This window comes from Micromys minutus, assembly GCF_963924665.1.
Source record: "Micromys minutus genome assembly, chromosome: 1".
Classification (NCBI taxonomy): Eukaryota; Metazoa; Chordata; class Mammalia; order Rodentia; family Muridae; genus Micromys; species Micromys minutus.
Genome location: NC_137969.1, coordinates 219,297,325 through 219,319,013, shown reverse-complemented (window position 1 = coordinate 219,319,013; position 21,689 = coordinate 219,297,325). Strand labels below are relative to the sequence as shown.

Below are 21,689 nucleotides of genomic sequence, written 5' to 3'. Positions count from 1 at the left end.
ATGCCAGCGGCATGAAGGGAAGCAAGCGAGGCTGCTCTGCTTCCCTTTCAGCACAAGGCACGCAGAGAGGGAGGGATGTGAAAAGCCGATTCTTCGCCGCTCCTCCTTCAATTGCACTCAGTTCTACCCCGTGACAAAGTTGCACTTCAAAGACCGCTACAGTGAGTGGGCTTGATGTTCCGAAGACACTCCGAGGTCTGAGGTCTTCCCGAGGAAGGTGGGCGAAACCTAACGGGCCGGAAAAGACCTTGGGATAACAGTTGATTCTGCAAATTCTTACCCCTCCATATGAAGTTGTTGCTTCCCAAACTCTGGTCCCTGTGATCTAGTAGAGTTACCCCGTGCCCTTGTCTGGGCTTGTCAGGATAACCATTATGAAGTGTAAGGGATAAATACGTTCTTCAAGTGTTGCGGCCTACGCTCACAATCTGTCAAAATGTAGAGCTGTGGGGGAGTTGTGCGGCTCTGACTGCAGGCACCTGTCACTGGCTATCACTCTTCCCAAAGACAGAAGTCAACAAGAAAACATACAAATCTAAAAGGAAGTGGTTGGGCCCTTGCTCAGAGAACCTGCAATATTGAGCACAGGGTTAAGAGTGGATTCCTTCCCTCCTCATCACTTCCAGGTAAAAGACACCAAAACTAAAATCTCAGATCTGGGAATAAAGAACACTGAAGTGCACTGCATAAATATGTACAAGGTACCCGTAAGTAAAACCTCACACCGGACCCATTCGAGGTCAGCACTGGGGACTAAACAGTGTGTCCCCACAGACATGAACTCACTAATACAGGTTGTTACACATGTAAGAAATATCAGTGCTGGGTCCTTTAAATGACCCAAGAATTCAGTGTTATTCCATGCTAAATGACAGTATTTCTTCACTCAGAGGACTTCACATGTTCATTCCCATAAGTCGATCAAATCAGTATTTATTGAGATCCACTGTATGCATCTTTCAATGTTCTATTAGCAAGGTACATGGCATAAAGATGAATATGGCTGGCATGCAGAAGTACATACGAAAAATACATGTGGGAGTTAGTACAATCATCTATAGAAAAGGTATGAGCCAAATGAATTACAGATCCGAAACATCAAGAAAGCCAAGACTTAAGCTATCTTCTAGGTTTTCTCTTCTTCTTTGGGTAACAATTCGATAAGAAAGCACAAAAATCCTTGATTTTGGAAACCTTAACTATCCAAAGAGAGACAGGTCAGATAACAATCTGTTTTTAACTGTTTTACAGCTTCAGGATGGTTTGTCTAACCTGGTTCTTTTAGAAATCGTGATATCTAATTGAGATAAAAAGAGACATTTTGTGAATACAAATGTATTTTACACCACAAGTTTATAACAATTACCTTTGAGATAAACAGGGATTTTTTTTCCCCATAAAGAGACGAGGGGTGGCAGAGGACTGGATTGGTTACATCCTTCCGTAGCGCCCTGCATCCGGTTCCTTTCTGTTTTGTAATAGTGGACACCGAGCAGTATCTGACTCATACACTTCAGTGACGGAGAGCAGTAATGTTCACAGCTCCTTTGAAGTCTCAGCGTACTCTCCCAGCAGAAAGAGACAGCAGGAAGAAGCTGAGCTACGTATTGGGAACCAACACACACTCACCCAGTAGCACCAATTATGATAAAACCAGTGGTCTCAACTAGATACCCTTTCCATATTGTGTATGTAGGTTTCCTTTCATGACATTTACACTCAAATCACATCTTTAATACTGTCCCAAGTGACAGGATGACCTAAGATTAGAAACATTCTCAATTTGAAAGTTCCTCCACCCCCCAGGGATCTGACTTGGTGTTGGATAATCAAGGCTGACGTAGCTGACGTGAATGCTGTTGATAAACCTAGGATTCCAACAACGTATGCCACCTGCAGATCTGCTGGCCTCTGCTTTCCTTCATTTCCTCCCAGTGCTCCTGCTCCTCCTCCCCACTGCTGTTCTGGCCCAGAGCAATCCAGCCAATCATCTCTTTACGCTTCATTGTGCGCCTGCTGTAAATGGAGATCATCAAGGTAACATCCGAGAGCTGGAAGAGGGCCACCTGGAAGACAAAGGTCTCTTTATAGACAGGATTGGGTTGGCCACGACGAATGGATGTCTTGCAGCGGGACATTTCTTGACCCACACAGTTGAGGAGGAAGAGTTTTCCATATGTATCTACAGAAAAAAACAAACAAGAGAAGGATGAGAAAAGCCAACAGGAGAAGGATGAGAAACTAACAGAGTTGGCTGAGTTGTAATCTTTACATTGACTTCAAATTTCTCTACTGGTCTTTGCTGCTGGACCGCCACATCTTGCATAGATTATTAAGGAAAACTTGTTGCCTTGTGTCTGTTGTTTCATACAGCTCGGCATCTGGCACACTGTTGAAGTGCATTAGAACTTCTCTTTGTACAGAGTATTTACGTATGGAAGTGCACAGACTCTTGTGCAATGGGAGCCGTGTGAACTCTGAGAGAGTTTTGACTTGTGTATTGGCTATGCATTCTTTTCTCTATGTGTGGGACATTCTTCCATAGTCAAATTATTGTTTTATGTCTTGGCTAAAGTGTATCTTCTCTTCTTGCTCTCCATATAGTCTACCATCTTCTCCGGATCATCTCATGGCCCACAAGCTTCATGCCCACTCCTCTGTGCACTATGCCAATACCCTGATATCCCAGAGGCCATCCACCTTCCCCTAACCTCTACCAACACACCTCAATTTGCACAACACTTTCTCTAGAATCCTTGCTGACTTCAACTCCACCATCACCTGGTTTGACCATACCCCAGCATGCACCATCACTGTGTGGTTTCTTGTCTGCAAGCTGCCAGTCCCTCAAAGGAAAAGAGAGGGGTTGCTTTGCTTGCCACAGAACCCACACACCTGGCCTAGTACCTGATGGGGACTAAACTTTCAACAACGAGTTTATGATGAATATTCATGACCAGACAGAAAGTCAAACATTTTCTTTCTTTGATCTCATATATTCAAACAAGAAAACCAAACAAAATCAGCAATTTTAAGACCTTTATACTAAAATACTATGAAGTACTGACTAATTCCTATTTTTTAGTTGCCAAAAAGAAAAGAAAGCATCCACATTTTACTAGCATCATCTCCTTTGGCTAAAATTTCTGAATGAATCATTACAAAGAAAATTATCCCCACAAATATGTTATTAAAATCACTTTATTGATAATTTTTTGGACTTTTAATAAAAAGTTTTGCTTCTAACTTAGATGCAGAATACCGTTTTAAAAAAAGGAAATCAAATATTTAGATGTTGTCTAAGTTGTCTGTATTCTGTTGAGTGCAGGCAGAAGCCTTGAGTTTGCAGCTCACTTTCCCAGCTAACCACCAGTCAAACCTTTCAAAAGCGTAAGCCCAGATCTCTGTAATTTCCTCTCAGAGCATTGTGAGGTAGGAAGCAAATTACAACCTACGGTTTTCTTTGTACGTTGATCTTTTTTTCCTATTCCGGGTTGATGTGTTATTTTATGCACTTATCTGCTGAGAAACACAAGGTGTGAGATTGCACTTCAGGTGTGAAAACACTTCTCTGTCTTAGAAACAGGGCTCCCCACTCCTCAAACTGTTCCATGGAAAAGCTGTTGGCAGACCCGCAATGGGCACGAACCTGTGCTTCTGCGGCTGTATGACAGCAGCCTATATGGGGAGCTGACGACAGCTCACTGCAGGCACTGATCTCAGGCCACGCTGCCAATTAGAGCAGAGGGGATGGAGATCATCTTCAAAGACTTGCTCATTTTGCAATGAAAATTCTAAACTTTGGCCTGTCTCAGGATAGATCTTTAATTACAAGAAAGGTCACTTAGCACCAACATCACAACTGACTATGTGACACAGGCACATGTCACCAAAAAAAGATCAATGTAAGCAATACTACATAAGGGCATCCAACCAAAGAGACACTGTCCAGTTCAAAAAGGGATGCTTTCATCAGCGAGCTCAGGAAATCTGCGCTCGTGTGAAACTGGCAGACACAGAACCAGAGTCTTCTAGGGTCCCACAACTGACTCCAATACACTAGTAAGATTGGGTAGAGAAGGAGTCCAGTTAGCCAAATACCCAACTTAAATAAGCCCTATTTTATTTCCACTTTATTCCTTTAAAAATTAATCACAGCTGCTATAAAAACAACATTGGGCAAACATTTTTCTTATGAGGATTCAGAAACCTTTACAGTATCTTTTAGTAACTCAGACCCATCATCAAAGGCTAAATGGGTCAAAGTCCCTCTGCAGTTCAGTGACTTGTCTTGTCATCTGTGTCTCATGGCATAAGGAAAATGCCACATGCGCCCTAACATTTTGGATGTTTAGAGAGAAGCCTGCAGCTAAGTTAGAAACAGAAATTGTAGTTAAAAGTCTGAAATGGCCAATGTAGTGAGTCTGGTAATGTATTTTTATTTTATTTATAACAGCTCACAACCCCAATCTATCAAGACACAGAAGTCTGACATTTAGAGCATAGAAGGCATTTACCCCAATGAAATAAAAAGTCACAGAAAGAGACCATTACAAATACTTGTCCATCCACAACCCAATACTCTACCAACTACTGCACAGTGAGCCTGGAGGGACACTGCATCACCTAATGTACAGTGTGCCTTCAAGGGATGTTCTACCAACTACTACAGAGTGAGCCTACAGGACGGGGGTCTGTGTGACTCAAATATCTGGGACACAGGTCAAGTGAAAGGAAGCTGGCCCTTTAAGTCTGTTTTTTTTTTTTTTAGTACATTAATACTTATAAAGAATTTTTGCTTAGAATTTTTTTAAATTAGATACTCTCTGCATTTACATGTGAAATGTTACCCGTCCCCCACCCCACTCCCATCTAATACACACAAGAAATAGAAACTAATATCACTGGTTCCCATTTGGGATCTTTAGCAATTTTCACATTTGTTACTGATATTTTCTGGGTTTTGTTTGCCTTTTAAGAAATGAGAAGTTGGGTATAAAGGATTCCAGCACATGAGATGCCTAGGCAGAAGGGTTGATACGAGTTTGAAGCCTCACCTGGACTTACTGTGCTATATAGTAAAACTGTCTCAAAACAAACCAAGCAACCATATTAGCAATTCTAAAGCAGCCCTCTTCGGCATGTTCAACTTCTAAAGTTATAGTTTATCATTTCCATGTGTGTTTATTGATCTTTACCACATGTAAACAAAAGAAATCAAGAATATATTTAATGGTGTTTTATGCATTAACTTCTTTATCACTCTGGTGTATATCTTCCTAAATCATATTTATTTTCTTTTTTTGGTAGCCATGTAGCTGTTTAATGATGAATATATATTAATATTTTGTTATACATCAGAAATACATTGTCAACCATAGGCACACAAACATTTTTAGATGAAAACCTGTAAACAATTATCATGGCGAACAATTTCAGTGGAGTGCACTAGCTTAGTCAAGTGCTCTCCTGAGCTTGCATTTCCCTATGCTACACTTTGAGTATGTGTTATAATAGAGCATACTTTTGAGAGGTGGCTTATATACTTGGAGAACACAATTAGCATATAACGTAGCCAGTGACAACCAGCACCCAGACAAGTATACCTTTCCTCTCAGCATTACACTGTTAAAAAGTATCTCTGTATGTGTGAGGCAGACAGACAGATACATTGGTTTTCCATATGTACTATCCTGATGTATTTATGGATACCAGCTGGTTTACTCGTTTTCATAAAGGACATTTGTTTGTAACAGCCAAGAAACACAAAGCCTTCAGCAAATGTTTCTCTTTATTTGTACTGTACCGGTAGTCAACAGTCTCTCCCAGAGACGCCTGTGCTCCCTGCAATTCTAGATATGAAATATTTGCTGCTTGTATTCACTGACAATATTTTCTCCATGTCAGTGGCTTCCACACTTGCATGCTTAAAGTGGCTCTTATGGTATTTTAAATTTTTTAGTCAATACTTGATTTTTTTCAAGGTTTGGTTGTATGCCTTGAAAACTTAATAGTTACAATGAGCTAAAGTACATGTAAAACAAAATGTAACATGGAAATAGTTAAAGTTTTCTTGTTTTGTAAATTTTTTTTGTTTTGTTTTGTTTTCTTTATTTCTTGGACTTCATACAGTCTGTGAGTTGTTTCTGGGGGAGTGCAAGCCTCTGGGGTTAGCATCCCACTATCAGTGACTGCATATTATGACTGTTCTTTTGTGACTGGGTTATCTCACTCAGGATGATATTCTCTAGATGCAGCCATTTTCTTAAGAATTTGGTTAAGTCATTGTTTCTGGGGTATTTTAAATTTTATTTTGAAGTTTCTAAATAGCTTTCTTCTCAGAGAATTCATTATTTATTTATTTATTTATTTTTACAATGAAAACACTCTACCCAATGTCCATATTCTCTTGTAGTTTCCTCTGTGAATTCTTATTTTTCTCCTTTGATGTTTAACTTGACTCAAATTAATGTTTTTTTGGGAGATAAAGAGCTAACTATTTTTCTATATGAGAAGTAGTATTCTGCAAACTATCCAGTACATAACCCATGACCATGTCCAGCCGGTCTTCAGGACTCATGATCGATAATATTTATTATCATCATCTTAAAATATGCCTTGCTGTTTTAGGTAATCTATGTCATGTTTAAAAATGTGGTTTTATGCTTTACACGGAATGATCCCTATGTCATCATTAAAATGTGATTTTTTTCTTAGTTACTTTAAGTTTTACCTTGTTTTAATTGTTTAATTACACATAAATTTCAAAAACCATTCTGACATATTAAAAACATATATATGGTTAGAGGCCAATGAGATGGCTCAGGAGATGCAGGTTCTTGCTACCAAGCCTGGCATCATGATTTTTAATTCCCCAAAACCCACATGGTGGAAGGAGGGAAAAATTCCCTTAAGTTTCTCTCTCCCTCTCTCTCTCTCTCCCTCCCTTCCTCTCTCTCCCTCCCTCCCTCCCTCCCTCTCTCTCTCTTTCTTTCTCTCTCTCTCACACACACCACAATATCCACACAATCACACAATTAAAATATAATTTAAGAATTTTAAAAACATTTGAACTGGAACTGTACTAGAAATGTAAACTAATATAGGAAACAGTGAGGTTTACAACATATAGACTATCTTCATCAATGAACATAGTATATCTATCAGCTTTTCCACTTAGTTTCCTTCTGTTGTTTTTTTTTTCAAATGTTTTACCATTCCTTTTGTGATTTTCCCACTTACCCGTGATTAAAGTGATTCTTTGGTATCTGACATTATAATGCTAATATTCTTAAACTGTATTTGTTAATTTTTACTGATACATTTGAACACAACTGATTTATAGATAGCCTTGTGTTTTGATGCAGGCAATTTGATTTTTTTTTCTTTTTGATTTTCTATATATAATGTTAGTTTCATTTTTTCCTTCAAGTTTTACCTATTCTGTTTTTATGTCTTATGCTATTAAGCTGCCTAGACTGTTACTGTCAAATTAAGAAAGTTCCCTCTGGACCACATATTACTAGATGTACATTTTTCTAAGATCTCCCCTGTACCAAAGAGTCATAAATCCCTAAAACTAAATTCCCCTAAATTTCTTGCCAGTCAAATCCCAGTTAATGAGTGCTTAATAACAATTAATACCAAGAATTCATCAAGTAGAAGAAAAAGAGAAAATATATACATTGGGAGTTGACACAGGAGAGTCTTGTCCACTGTGTTCAGAACTCCTGTTTATATGGGCACACAGGCAGTCCCAGGACATCTGTTTCAGTTGCCTAAAAACAATTTTCCTGATAATTATCCTCTAGCCTTCCAGTGCCTGATCTTAATGATAAACATCCTCTGACATACGTACCTAGATAATTCTGTTTTCTAGACAAAAATCTGACTGACACAGTAACTGGCTTGGAAGTTAGTAGGATCAGAGGGCAGAAAAATGGAGTGTAGTAATGCATATCCCTAGAGGGTGAAGCTGCCATATTTCATCTTAGAAGGGGAGACACATGCCCACCCAACCTGTGGCTCTAGGAAAAGAGATCTGAAAAACTCTGGAATTTAGAAGTGTGTGTGTTTTGATGCACTTGGCTTAATTTAGAGGACAAGAGGGAAAAGAGTCTTGGAAAAGAATTGGATTCATGTAGAACTGACTCCTGTTAGAGGAAACAGAAAGCATAAAAATTCAGACCTTTCAGCATTTGAAAATCCAGTTGTTTTACATCTCTAAACAATAAAGGGTAAAATTTTAAAGGCCTATTAAGGGTTGATGAGTGATACTAATTTTGGTGAATATCAAATTAAGGCTGTAGCCTCCGGCCAATTTGAATTGACTGGACCATGTGACTAGGTTCTTAACAATGACATATGAGTAGCACTGTCCCCTTTGGTCACATCTGCAGCCAGCTACTCCCATTCAAATACAATGCCTTGCACTGGCTCTTCCCCACCCTCAGAGAAATACGCATTTCTGCCTCATTAAAGGAAAAATGTCTATGATCTTTAGTCAAAGCTTAAAGGGAAATCATGTGACCCCATTTAGATGTGGGGGGTGGGGAAGACACTTAGCATGTTAAGGTGCTCAGACAGTAGGGTCCATCAATTACAGCATCATAGGCTAATCTATATTAACATACCTTGTACATCTCATGGATTATTTTATTCATTAATAAACTCCACATTTCATCAAATGCTTATGTTAAAAATCTATTGATATAATAACTATTTTTTAAAACTCTGCCAAAAATCTATTTGCATTTGGTACAATCAGTCATGCCTTCTCATGAACGAGGATGGAGATGGGGTGCACAGAATGGCACATGGGAATATAAGCTTATATCCTTTTATGTGATAATTTTATTCTTGTGTGTTCATTGTGATTATTGATGTTTTATTTATGCTTCCAATTTTGGTTTGTGCTACTTACTTAATATTTCTTAGACACATAAAATTATTTATCTATTTTATATCCAATGAATTCAATTTTCTTTATTCTCATAATTCTCTATATGCGGTTTTAATACACACCATGATTTGCTCTCTAAAATTAGTAGTTCTCCTTTCCCATTTTCCTAAATTTCAAATTTTTAATAAGCTTTTAGAGAATCTGTCAGGTTGAGAAGATCTCCATATAGTCCCTGCCTTGCCTCCAACAGTCTCCATGTTGGTTATTATCCTTTGGAGCATGACATCAGTTTAAACAGCCAACTCTTGTATGGACTATTAATCTAGCTTTATAATACCCTCTGGCATTTTGGTAACATATTTTCTCAGTATTTAGAACATTTAAAATGTGATGCTGGGAAAAAGAACAATTCTCACCATAACAGATACTGTTGTGCTTCATAGTAAGTGCAGCAGCGGGAAATGGAGAGCCAAGAGTGGAATAAGAGCCCTGCTATAAACCCACACAGCTACAGCACATGACTGTTGACAAAGATGCCAAGCACCTACTATAGAAAACACGGGCCTTTCTGACACATAGGACTGGAGAAGCTGGAAATCTCCGTCTGCAGAGGAATGAATGTACCTATGTTTCACTTTGTACAAAAATAAATTTGAAATGGATCAGAGACCTTAATGTAAGACTCTGCCCATGCTTGGGGAAAACATGGCAAGATAAAGCTTCAGGTAGAGATTTTCATTAAAAAGGATTTTAATAGCCCAGGAAAGAAACCCAAGAGCTGACAAATGAGGTTCCATAAAATCCCATTGCTTTCGTAAGCAAAAGAAGAGGCGGCCTGTGGGATGGAAGAAAATCATCACTAGCTACACATCTGATAGAGGAGCAACTGAAATACCCAAAGAACTCAATGAAATGGTGAGAAACCAAACAACCCAATCAATAAGTGAGCTAATGGAACGAGCAGGCAGTGCTCAAAAGACAAAGTACAAATGACGAATAGGCACATTAGAAATGTTCAGCATCTTTAGCCATCAGGAAAATGCAAATTAAAACTATATTGAGATTCTATGTCACCTCATTCAGAATGGCTGTCATCACACAAACAAGCAATAGATGCTGGAGAGACTGCTGGGAAAAAAGGATCTCTATACACCGCTGGCGGGGATGCAAACTGGAACAGCCATTGTGGGAATCAGACTGGATACTAAAAATAGCCCGTTCATACCACCCGTGCATATGACTGAAGGGGGTGGATTCAGTAAGCCTCAGAAACACTTGCACACCATGTTTACTGCAAAACTGTTCACAAGAGACCAGTCAAGGGAAAAAATGATATCTATAAATAATGGCTTTTATACCACCATAAATAACAAAATTACGCTGCTTGCAGAAAGAAGAAATGGATGCAACTGGAAATCATCCTATTAGGCAAAACAAGCCAGACTCAGAAAGACAAATATCGTCTTTTTCATTTATGGATCTTAGATTTCCTGTAAACAGGAAAACATCTTGGGGGGGGGGTAGAAGTGGAACCGTGTAGTGAGGGTGTGGGGAGAAGAGTTAGTGTTGAATGTGCTTGGAATGCAAGGCTTTGAGAGGTGGAAGAGTTCAGAGTTAGGTGGTGGTGGTGGTCTCATGACCTTTCCTATTCAGTCCCACAGAGCAGTGGTTAAGATGGTAGATTTATTTTAATTATATATTCACTGCAATTATAACAGCTTCATAAAGACACTTTCACGTAATTATGCCATGTACCTTGGCAAACTGAGTCTTAACATCTTTGTCAAAAAAAAAAAAATTGAGCATATTTGGTCATCTCTAAAGCAATTAAGATCTTAGAACTGTTTGGTTTCTAGCTCTTTCTCATCCTTGATGTTACATCTGCACAGGTTTAGGCTTCCTTTGTTTGAGTCCCAACGCTGGTCATGTTTACTACTGCTCCCAGTACAATCCAGCAGGCTTATTCATTTACAGATTGGTCAATTCCTTCCTTCACTACTCCTTCCTGAATCCATTTCATCCTTCTAATTTCTCTTTATTTCTTCCTGAAAGTTGATTTAGTATTCTTTCAATGGTTTAACCCTTTCAACTTTCAAGACAAAAGTTCATTGCTTCCTCTGTTCAAAGAACAAGCTAATGTGTTGAATGGTTACCTTGTGAGGCTTTAGTACTGGCTCTGTGGCTGAGAAGTGCATCTCCTCTGTTGATGGATACTCAAGCTTCCATTAGACACCAGGGGGTCAAATGTCTTCATTCAGATATATTCCCTACTGCTTTTAAGGTTTTCTTTTCTTTAGACTGAACTCATGCCTCTCTGGCCGGTCTGAACTTGCCATATATGTGACAGAGGATGATATGTCACCCTCCACTCAAGTGTATGTTCCACCATTCTTGATTGATGCTGCTTAGAGGACTGAACTCAGGACTCTGTGCATGCTGGGCAAACATTCTGCCAGCTTAATCCAGCTCTCAGCCACTTTTAATAGTTTCTGACTTTGATTACTGTGGTAACTAAGTGGATCTGGATTTTCTAGAATAAGAAAAGTAATAATATGGGTGATGTGGTGCGTGAGCGCCCTATCTCAAGCTTTGTGAGAACTGAACATTAAGCTGGGTGGTGGTACAGAAGCCTTCAGTCTCAGAACTTGGGAGTAGAAGCAGATGAATCTGAGTTAGAGGCCAGCCTGGTCTACAGAGTGAGTTCCAGACAGCCAGGACTACACAGAGAAATCCCGTCTTAAAAAACCAAAACCAAAAGTATAAGGGGAGATGTATGTATGTATGTATGTATGTACGTATGTATGTATGTATGTATGTATGTACGTATGTATGTATGTATGTATGTATGTATCTATCTATCTATCTACTATCTATCTATCTATATGTATGTGTATACATATATATATATATATATATATATATATATATATATATATATATATATATAGAGAGAGAGAGAGAGAGAGAGAGAGAGAGAGATAAGTGAATGGATGAATGAATGACCATTTTTACAAGTACACAGTGGCTACTGAAACACTATTTAACTGAAATGGCTATAAAAGAAGGCCCATGTCCCATACCTACCCGTGTTTGTTGACTCCTCCTGTGCTCCATTTGAATACTGGACTATCAGCTTTCACTTGCTGTTTACAGCAAATAAGAGGCAGCCCTGATTTGCTTTTCTGTTTTTTTTTTCCTCCCCTCTGCTATTGTGACTGCCTAACAAGGTTAACACGCTGCTGCTGTTAAGCATCATCATTTAGGTGGTAATTATCACGTGTGACTAATCATGAGCATGCTGAGAAGCTGGGGAACTTGCTGGTTTTAACTGGAGGGGACATCTTAATGATAGCTTTTGACAAGCACCATTATATGTGTCTATATACACATATATACACAGTGCAGAAACACACTATCAGTGAAGGCAAAGTAGAGATGGAGGAAGAGAAGTTGCAACAGAATAGCTGACTTCTTCCCAAGATGTCAGTGCTCGGGTGTCTGGAATTCCTTTGCTAATTGTATTTCTCAGAGAAGGAAATAAAATTCAGAGAGGTTCAATCAAATGTCGAGGCCAGGCACTGGGTGACAGGCCTAGGTTCACAACAGAGGAGGACTACTAAACTCTGAGATGCTTTTCCAGGAAACTAAACTTAAGGAGCACTCACATACTTCTGATTAGTACTGATGACTTATGTGAAAGCATTTGTAAAGCACATGGGAATTTCTGAGAGCTACCAGATGCCCGATCCAACCATCTTACCTTTTCTCAACTGTGAACTTGGACTCTGTTTCACCACTAGAATTGTAGACCAGCCTACACCACCTTAGTGACAATTACAGTATTTACGAACAATGAAATGATTGTACACACTTGCCAATTTAGGGAGGGGGAACACTTTAGGTTGATGCTAAGAAAGATACTGCCAAAATGTTAGAGCATGCCAAATTAGATAAGGAACTTCCAGGAGGCCAACGTGGCTGTTTCAGCCCATATCACTGTGGTAGCTATTCTTAGTTATCAACTTGACTATATCTGAAATTACCTAAAACCCAGATGGCTGGGCACACCTGTTAGGATTCTTTTTGTAATTAAATCATTTGAAGTGGGAAGACCCACTTTTAATCTGGATCTTTGAGATAGGAAGATTCACCTTTAATGTGGGCCATACCTTCTGATGGCCTGCCTATATATGGGACATGGAAAAAAAGGAAGTTCTCTCTTTTTGCCTGTTTGCTCTAGTTCTTGCTGATAACTCCATTGCTTCATTAGCATTAAAACCTACATCTTTGGGATTCTGTTGTTTAATGAAGAGATTACCAGTCTCATAGATTGAGCAACTGCTGGAGTCTTTGACTTTCCTTTCATAGGCAGCCACTGTGGGATTAGCTAGACCACAGCCTGTAAGTCATTCTAATGAATTTCCTTTCTATTACAGAAAGATTCATTCTGTAAGATCTGTTACTCTAGAGAACCCCAAACACCATAAACATATTCTCTATATCATGAGACCTTCTGGTTTTATGATGATGAGGAAGGAAGGATGTGGAGACTCTGGTTGGTACAATTGGCATTTGTTGTGTCTTATGTTCCCACCATTGTTTCCGTTGGCTGCTGAGCCTCTTTCCCCGGAATTTTACCTTACATGTGTGGGAATGGATTACACCTTAGCTGCCTAGTTCCTTTGAGGCTCTTATTAAAAACAATTCTACCACCTTCTCTCTGGTTTATAAAACAGAGTTTATCTACTTAGTCCTGATGGTCCAGAACCTTGACCCATAGACCAGGCTGGCCTCACACTTAGAGAGATCCACCTATCTGTGCTTTTGGAGCTCTAAGATTAAAGGTATTGCCACCACTGCCATGCTTATCTTTTTCTAAATTGCCTATTATGCTTAGGGAGGTGATTTAAGATACAACAGCAGCTTTCTGATTGGGTTGAACTGCCAAGTTCAAAGTTCTTTTGCTTTATGATATAACATCAGGCAAGAGAGCCTCACTTCTAAATCCCACTCTTTGCCTCTTTTTCTGGCAAGCTGTAAAATCCTTAGCAATATTCCAGAGAAGAAAAGTCCCCAATGTTTTTATCTCCTTTATATTTGCCCAAGTACCACAAGTGCCTCAAACACAACCACCTGCAAGGCGAGGCTGACGTGCCCTCTTGACAGAATAAGTGGGGAGACACCTGAGCTGAGAGCCTCAAACGAAGTACTTTGTGAGCCTGGCTCCTGTTCATTTTTCAGACATGCCTCTCCCCTAGTAGGCAGTCCCCCAGGTGTCCACTAACACAGGCTGGGAATCGCTGACTGTTCTCTCCCGCAGTGTACAGAGCATCCTTCCTACCTTGTTCTCACCGACAGCTCATTTATCAACTGACTCCCATCCTTCTCCTCCACTTGTTCCAACTCTGCTGAACTGATAACACCAAAATTATACCTTGAACATGCCATAATGCAGAGCTAACACTTTCAGTCTCTTGGGTCCCTGAAAGTTCCAGGTGATCCCTTTGCAGAGCTCCATACAATAACTTTCTACTTTTTCGCCTCTTCCCAGTTGGCTTTTCCTCAACTACCAGAATCTCGCATAGACCGAAAAATGTTTGCTTCCACTGCTTGGTTTCAGTTTTAATTAAGAGTCTCACAAAAGCATTGCTTTCTAATACTTTCAAGATGAAGTATGCCAGCCACGGTCATGGTTAAGTTGTGATCCTGTGTCTATGATAAACCCTACACTCATGTACACAGAAACTTATGACTTAAATCCATCTTCATGTTAAGATTTACCCTTTTGACTTATGCAGGTTTAAATTGCTATTACAATTTCAATAATTCCTTCTTTGGGTACATTTTTTTGAAAATTGGAATTATGTAAAGATACAATGATACAACTTTCAATATCATAGCTCTATATTATTATCTTCACCTACAAAACATACCATTTGCAGATGAGGAAACAGATTCAGGATAGCTTAGTAACTCACAGCTACTAAGTAGGAAAGCCTGCATTTACAGTGTGGCTTATTAACTTCTAGATGATTCCTTTTCAATCACTGTCCATGCTGCACACTTCCCCTGCACTACCCAGCACACAAAGGTAAGCTTCCTAACTTGGGGCATATCTGTGACCCAAAGCTTTGTCACTTTTTGCATCTCCATCATGTGCCCCAAATATTGTTCACATATCATCAAATTTCAACAGAGGGAAGGGCATTGGCAGACACTCTGGGGAAAGAGTCTTAAATCGGGGCCTTAACAAGTACTGGGCTGCTATGGAAAGAAAAGCTGGGTCTCTGGATCTATCAAAGAGCCTCTAACTGTGCAATTAATAATCAGTGCCTATTGTACATTCTAAATAGCTCTCACCTGCCTGAATGGGGACATTGAATGTGGATTATGCACCTCCTGGTCCCATTTATTACCCAGGGTTCTGGGGCTGGCTTTAACACGGTTTTGTTAATGCATGCTGCTTATTTGTATGTGCTCAAGTGCATTTGTATGTGCACATTAATATAGAGAGTGGAGGACAACCATGGGTGTTGTGCTCAGGAACATCATCTACCTCTTTTTAGACAGGGTCTCTCATTGGCCTGAAACTTACCAATTCAGCTACACTGGCTGTCTAGCAAGCCCGAGGGATCCTCGTGCATCCTCATTCCCAGTGCTAAGATTACAAATGTAGCACCATTTCGAATGGATTATGAGGGATTGAACTCAGGTTTCATAGTTGTGAAGCAAATGCTATATTCACTCAGCTTATTCCTTAGTTCTCTTTAAAAGTTTAGCTAGCAAGATAGCCTCATACAACAGATGCTTGATAGTCTGCAGCACAGTGATGGGTGGGGGGAGAGGTGGAATGAAAGTCTCAGATTCTCAGACTTGGTTGTAGGGGTTGACTTTCATCTAGTTCCTCATCTGGCTTTTCTATGTGAAGCCAAAGATCATTGACTGTTGGCATTCATATTGATTTCAGCATTGTTTTAGTGAGAATCTAGTTCCCCTGGTAAGCAGATCCGTTCTTCTCCATTTCCCCACCTTCAAGTTAGCCTACTTGTTTAGGAAAGGATAGAAAGAATTCTACAGCATGTTTCTGACTCTCTTGCAGCTAGCATTTCAGATACAAAATATGTTTCTTTGATTCAATGTATTTTACATGAGATCCAAAAAGCAGAAGTGCATCTTCTAGAGCTTCCTTTTGTAGGTAACTAAGATCATTAAAAATATGTCATGGTTTTGTTGACAGTATTATTTCTGTGTTCATTATCCAGCTTCTTAGGCTGAGGGGCTATGGACGCTACTGGTAGCAGCAGTTATTAAGCTCTTCCCGAACCTTGACCTGTAGCCATGGAGAGAATGTGTTGTCCCAAGCATTTCTTTGTAACAATGACCTCAGAAGGAGTCATTTTTCCCGAGGAGATGGCCTGCATTCTTCCAGATCTACTCCCTTCACTGTTACACAATTACTTACATGTCTGTGTGCTCAGTGTGTATGGTAGCCCTTCATGCAAATGTAGTTATTTAAATCTTTCAATTGGTTCATACTGTTTCCAGATAGGTCAAGTAGAGTTCAGCAAAGAGATTGGTTGCACAAGATCAGAGCAAATTGGGTGGGGAATAACAAAACTAGAATTTAATCCCAGCTCTGCCTCCCTCCAAAGTCAGAGTTTTGCCTCCATACAGTGGAAGGCTTGTAAAATATTGACAGATTTCAATCCCTATGCATGTTACATTTCTGAAAAGGCTTCAGTCTTTTTTCCTTAAATAGTTAAAACACACATTCATTCTAAAACATGTCAATTTATACTTAGATACCTTTAGAAGCCTTCCTATAGTTAAACAGAAGCCATAAAAAAAAAAAAAAAAAAAAAAAAAAAAAAAACGGGACTGTTGCCTCATGAAAATATGCCCAAGCTATACCAACTTTATCTTTTACCACCAAAAAAAAAAAAAAAAAGATGAAGAATTAAGATGAACTAGACACAGCCTTTCTCTTGCTTTGGGAGATCCCAAAGCTAGAGCAGCAGTCACATACTCACCGGGAGCTCGGTTAGCAGAGAGGTTGCGGAAATGGCTGCCTTTGATCATTTCCACAGATAATCGCCCTGTTGTGGCATTGTAGGACAGTCCCACCAGTAGCTCTGGCACCCCTCCATGAGACAGTGACTGTGTGGATGAAGCGCTGTCACTGTGGGACACCACAGATGGGCTGAGCGGAGACTCTCCACTCTGGAGGGGAAGAACACAAAGAATCCATTGGCCCGTGCCACATCTCTCTCTCTGAGAGAAAGCTGATATTATGTTTGGTGAAATTGTGACCCAGTCTCCATGACTGCCAAAGACTACTAATGGGCACTCAGTGTGAATTACAATGTGCCAGGGAGCGCAGCCATGTATGAGATGGCCCATGGTACTAGCCGACATATTTATTCAAGAGTAGACTCCATTCAATATTTCCTCTCTAAAGATAAAACAGACAAAGATGTTATTGCTAGTGTAAATCAAACCTTCTAAGATACATGGAGTGTGAATAATACATTTAATATAGGCCAAGATTCCCTCCTGTGTAATTTGTTTCTGAATGTTTCTGAGAACCAACCCACTCCAGGCCCAAGTTCTGTCCCTCTTCTCTGCTCTCTTGATGAATAAGGCAATACAGAAGGCGTTTTGTCTTGAAGATAAAAGAAATGACCACCAGGCACTGGTCAGTACATAAAATACCTAGTGTCTGGTTCTGCTGCTTAAGAAACACAGTTCATATAGGAAATGTGGCCTCCCGTGGAAAGAAGATGACACAGGAAGTAAGCACTTTCGATATTTGATATTTGATAGAAGATCAGCTACACAGATTGTGGATCTTGCTGACCCAGGAGGCAGCAGGTGAACAGAGAAGAATGCCCAGGCCTTTGCTCCTGTTTATTCATGTGCACACTTCTGAGTGACATTGTTAAGCACCAGGCACATTCATTAGAGGATCAAGGAGAGGAAGACACCGATTCTCACTGAGAAGCCTGAGTGGGCAGGCTTCACTCCAGCCCTTCCGCATACATTTTCCTCTAGTACCTGAGGTTTACTTTAAATCCTTCTTGACTGTATCTGAAATTATTTTCTAAAACTTCTTGCCAACATCCCAATAAGCAAAAACAATAAAAGGGATCAAATGCCACTCATGTCCAAGGGAATGTATCCTTTCAACCAAACCATGTGTGTTTCTGAGAGCTACTCCTCAGCTTTCATGAATCCATGATTTGTAAGCAAAGTAGCTAGTGGTCTCAACAGGCACCTTATAGACTTTGATGCCCAGAAGCTAGAAACCCACCAATAAAAAATTTGCACCCTTGGGAGAAAGGTCACACATCTTTGTGTTTCTATAGAAACGTCTACTGTGGTCCCTCTCACAATACTGTTATCTACCCCTACCAAGTTCTTGATCTGTACTCATCACTGAGGCCATATCACATAGATGTGTATATGGTATATGATCATACTCAACAGTAGCTGATAACTGAGATATTTTCCTTCCCCAACATTTCTTCATGCTGGCTTCTTCTCCGTATTTGGCCTGTGCCCTCAGTACTGAGCCCAGGGCTGGCACTGACAAGGGTGTGGCCACGCTCACTCTTAAGCTTCATACTGCAGGGCCTCTTTTTGACTCTTCTCTGAATTCTGTTCGTTATGATTTCTTGATTTTATGACATGGAAGAATTTACGTAGATGTGAGACACGAGTAGGCTTGTGCCTTCTTGAGTTCATTCTAACCCTTGTGTCAGAAAGCAGTGGAAGCTTAGAGGCCACCAGCAGGGGACTATTCCACTAACCCACCAGAGAGCTGTGCTTTGCTTCTATCTAAAGAGAATTCACAGCTTTCAGCTGAGAAACAGAGGTCATGGGTGAGTTCTACAATTTTGGAGCTAGCGACTGGAAAGACGAGCTTGCCAGCAGGCAGGTCTGTGAAGACAGCAGGTGGCATCGATTTAGAGAGACAAAAATCAGGATTGCCACTATGAAGATATTCAGGCAGAATTAGAACTTCAGATGGATAGACCTTTTTGGAATGCATCGTTGTCCTCCTCCATGGCTGTGTGTGCCCTCCCTTTGTCTTGAATATCCACCCACACTTGTCACCAGTCTTGTTTCCTCTGTGCCTTGAACTATGTGACTTTTTTTTCCCTTCATCATCTCAAAAAGCCTTCTCCTGGTCATTCTAAGTAAGCTGTAGTTTCTGAAGCTATACCAAGGGCTGCCTACCGACACCCCCTCCACTAGTTTATGGAATAATAGCTGTCTGCTTGGTTGGCCTCCACAGCCCATGACAGGATACATCTCCAATGGATGACTGATTGGTTGACTAACCCATAGCTGTCTGATCTTTTGACATATGTTTGTAAAAGGAGATCTTTGTGTTACATGATCTACAACAGTGGTGAGGCTGGCCACCTCTTATACCTCCAAGTTCTGCAAGTCCTGGTCCAGGAAGACAAGTAAAATGCATGGTAACAAACAAAACAAACAAACAAACAAACAAAAAGCCATAAAACTGGAAGGTCTCAGATGTGGCAGGCATTTGGGGTTGCTAACACAGGATGTTTCTGAATCCTCACTAAGAACCTTGCCTTGAAAGTTCAGAAGTACCTACCTGCAATTCCTGCACTTGGGAAACTTTGGCAAGAGGATCATGTGTTTGGAGGGCATTCTGGGTTACAGAATGAGCTTAGGGTCAGCCTGGGCTATGTAGGAAGATTCTTTTTTCAAGAAAGCAACAACAACAAAAGTACCATGTCTAAGAATCATCATAATGCATACTGGGTGGAGACTGAAGGCGTATTGATGCTTATACACTAAATCAAAAGCCCAGCCGCCTCCCCACGTTTTACCATGCCTTCCCCCACATCGCCACTGTCATTCCCTAAAATGGGTTGAAAACACATCCATCGACTTATCAGGATGACAGGCTTAAAAGACCCACTGTCCATGAAGTGCAAACCATGGCTTATAAGGATGAGGAGAACCAAATGGAAAATTAAATTAATGGCTATGAATTCCCAAGCTGAGTGTTGTAAGTCAAGGGCTGACAATCCCAGGTCTTTGAACACACCGCCTCATTAGCAGTTTAATATACTCACGCTCAGATTACTTCTTGGCTCCAGAACCAGAGTCACTTTCTTTTCCCCTTCTGGGTGCAAGTGGCTGAGACAGAACAGCTTCTCTCCCATCATTCTCTCTCGGGTCATCTTTCGGGCAGCATACAGTCGGAAGCGAATGGCACAGGCAGCCACATCTCTGGGCTCCAGCTTGGTGAAGGTGACCTTGTCCTTGAAGACAGGATTGGCCCCTCTCTGTATGTTCGTCTTACCCCTCTGTTTCTTACTGGGCAGCAACACTATGTGAACTTGCCAGGAGTTGACACCACTCCGGTCCTTATCTGGGAGACCCTGTGCTCTCACAATGGTCACGGTGAGCTTCTGGGTTACAGCTCTATATTCAAAGATGACATCAAGTTCACCACATTTTGAGATAGGCTCCGAGAGCCTAGGTGTTACCTGCAGACTGGTCCCATCCTGCTCCTGTTAGAAGCAGAGAGGGAAAATGAGGACTGGAAATGACAGTGACGCATTACACAGTGACAGGCTGCTGCCCCTTGGTGCTTTCTTGGCTGCCAGGCTTCCTGACTGCCAACATATGACCTTCTTCAGTGTTAGGAAGGACTGTTTACCAAGTTCTCTCCAACAGACTGAATTTTTGGATGGCACAGTGCCTGGTACTAGGCAAGCTTTTAAGAATGTTTCCTAAGTGAATAAATGAAGTGCTTGAATCTTTCAAAATGTAGTAATTTGTACTGCCTCATGAAAAGTAACAATGGCCCACTGCAATCAACTGAGACATGAAGTCTCTAATTAAGCCAACTACCAACTATGTAAGTGCCCACAGGTAACTTTTGAGTCCCAAGGAGTAATTGCTGAGCCTGGGCCTGTTGTGCCCAAATCAGAACTTTCCTATAGGTCAAAGTCCCAAATTTCCTGGGAGAAAAGACTAACGGCTGAGCTTCTCCAACCTAATGGCCACCTGAGTCACTCAAGGATTCTCATTAAGTCAAGGGTGTGGGTAGAGACTCTGCATTTCTATGGTGCTTGCCAGAGATGCTGGCTACAGAAAGCCAAGGCTCAGGAGGTCAAAGTAAAGTCTAAAGAGATAATTCAGAGCAGAGGGGCCAATTAGCAAAAAGCACCACTGCAGCCAGAATACCTGGGAATAAAATTATAGGTCCACAGCTGGCTAGTGTTTTGAGTCCTGGGCAAACTAGAATGTGCATGTTAGATAGTATGCCTTCTCGAGAGGGTCAGGTTGCAAAGCTACAGAAATGTAGCCAGGCGGCACCGTGAACTTCTCCACACTCTAGGTGGATTCCCAGTTTTAGTGTTTTAATGTTTTCTTTGTGTCTTACTCTCTGAATATGCATATCTGACATATATGTACATGTATATATGTAGGTATGTATTTGCTGAACCAGTGAAATAAATGTGAAAGCCTGGTTTTAAAAAGAGAGTCAGGTTGTGAGGTTTTAGTCAAGATGAAAATCCGTCGTCAACCAGATTCCTTAACTATTCCTAACATTGGTATGGAGCTGCCTCTTTCCAAGTATGCCTCTCTCTTTATGGGATGCCACCCTCGGCCATTAATTTACTTACAGGTACTCAGGTCTGATGCCCTTAGGAAAACTAAACTGCACACCATTTACTGTAATGACCACCATGCCAACAGATTACTAATAAGGTCAATATAATTTTTTAACTTTCCT

The 21,689-nt window shown here is 40.5% G+C and overlaps 1 protein-coding gene across 1 annotated transcript in view; it reads right to left on the bottom strand.

Moving 5' to 3' along the window:
- Positions 1 to 1,868: 1,868 nt before the first annotated feature.
- SYT16 (synaptotagmin 16) overlaps positions 1,869 to 21,689 on the bottom strand; it is a gene marked incomplete at both ends in the record, with an annotated part of 91,369 nt that continues 71,548 nt past the window's right edge. The window contains 3 exon segments of the mRNA XM_080927277.1: positions 1,869 to 2,182; positions 16,933 to 17,122; positions 20,017 to 20,457. Of these exon segments, the coding sequence (XP_080783403.1) occupies positions 1,869 to 2,182; positions 16,933 to 17,122; positions 20,017 to 20,457 (945 nt within the window).